The sequence below is a fragment of the Penaeus monodon genome, chromosome 15 (genome assembly GCF_015228065.2).
Source record: "Penaeus monodon isolate SGIC_2016 chromosome 15, NSTDA_Pmon_1, whole genome shotgun sequence".
Lineage (NCBI taxonomy): Eukaryota > Metazoa > Arthropoda > Malacostraca > Decapoda > Penaeidae > Penaeus > Penaeus monodon.
Window position 1 is genome coordinate 6,281,047 of NC_051400.1, and position 604 is coordinate 6,281,650.

Genomic DNA, 604 nt, shown 5'->3' on the forward strand with positions numbered 1-604 from the left:
CCATTCATCCCTATCCCCCCCTCCTATCCCCTTATCCTCAACCATCTACGCTTCCTATTCCCATCATTCCCATCCCCTCCCTTACTATTCCTGCTATCCTCAACCCCATCCTCCACGCTCCCTCATCCTTCCTCCCCCTTTCTCACACTGACTCCCCTCCCTTCCCCCCCTCCCTCATCCTTCCCCCCTTCCCCCCCTTCCCCCCCTTTCTCACACTGACTCCCCCTGCCCCCCCTTTCTCACACTGACTCCCCCCCTTCCCCCCCTTCCCCCCCATCCTCACACTGACTCCCCCCCTTCCCCCCTCTTCCTCATCCTTCCCCCCTTCCCCCCCTTCCTCACACTGACTCCCCCCTCCTCCCTCATCCTTCCCCCCTTCCCCCCCTTCCCCCCCTCCCTCATCCTTCCTCCCTCCCCCCCATCCTCACACTGACTCCCCCCCTCCCCTCCCGCAGACGGGTCCCGAGCTGGGCATGGAGAACATCGACGTCGAGGGGCTGCTGCGAACCTGCCCTCTCATGCCGGTCAGCCACGTCGACTGGATTCAGAAGGTCCCCATCCTCTTCTTCCTCTCCACCAACTTCATCTTCCTCATGCGCATAAT

At 62.4% G+C, this 604-nt stretch overlaps 1 protein-coding gene across 1 annotated transcript in view; it reads left to right on the forward strand.

Annotated features, from left to right (window-relative positions):
* LOC119582196 (diuretic hormone receptor-like) overlaps positions 1-604 on the forward strand; it is a 113,840-nt gene that overhangs the window by 84,545 nt on the left and 28,691 nt on the right. Inside the window, exon 8 of the mRNA XM_037930430.1 lies at positions 456-597. Within this exon, the coding sequence (XP_037786358.1) occupies positions 456-597 (142 nt within the window). The remainder of the gene's footprint in view (positions 1-455; positions 598-604) is intronic.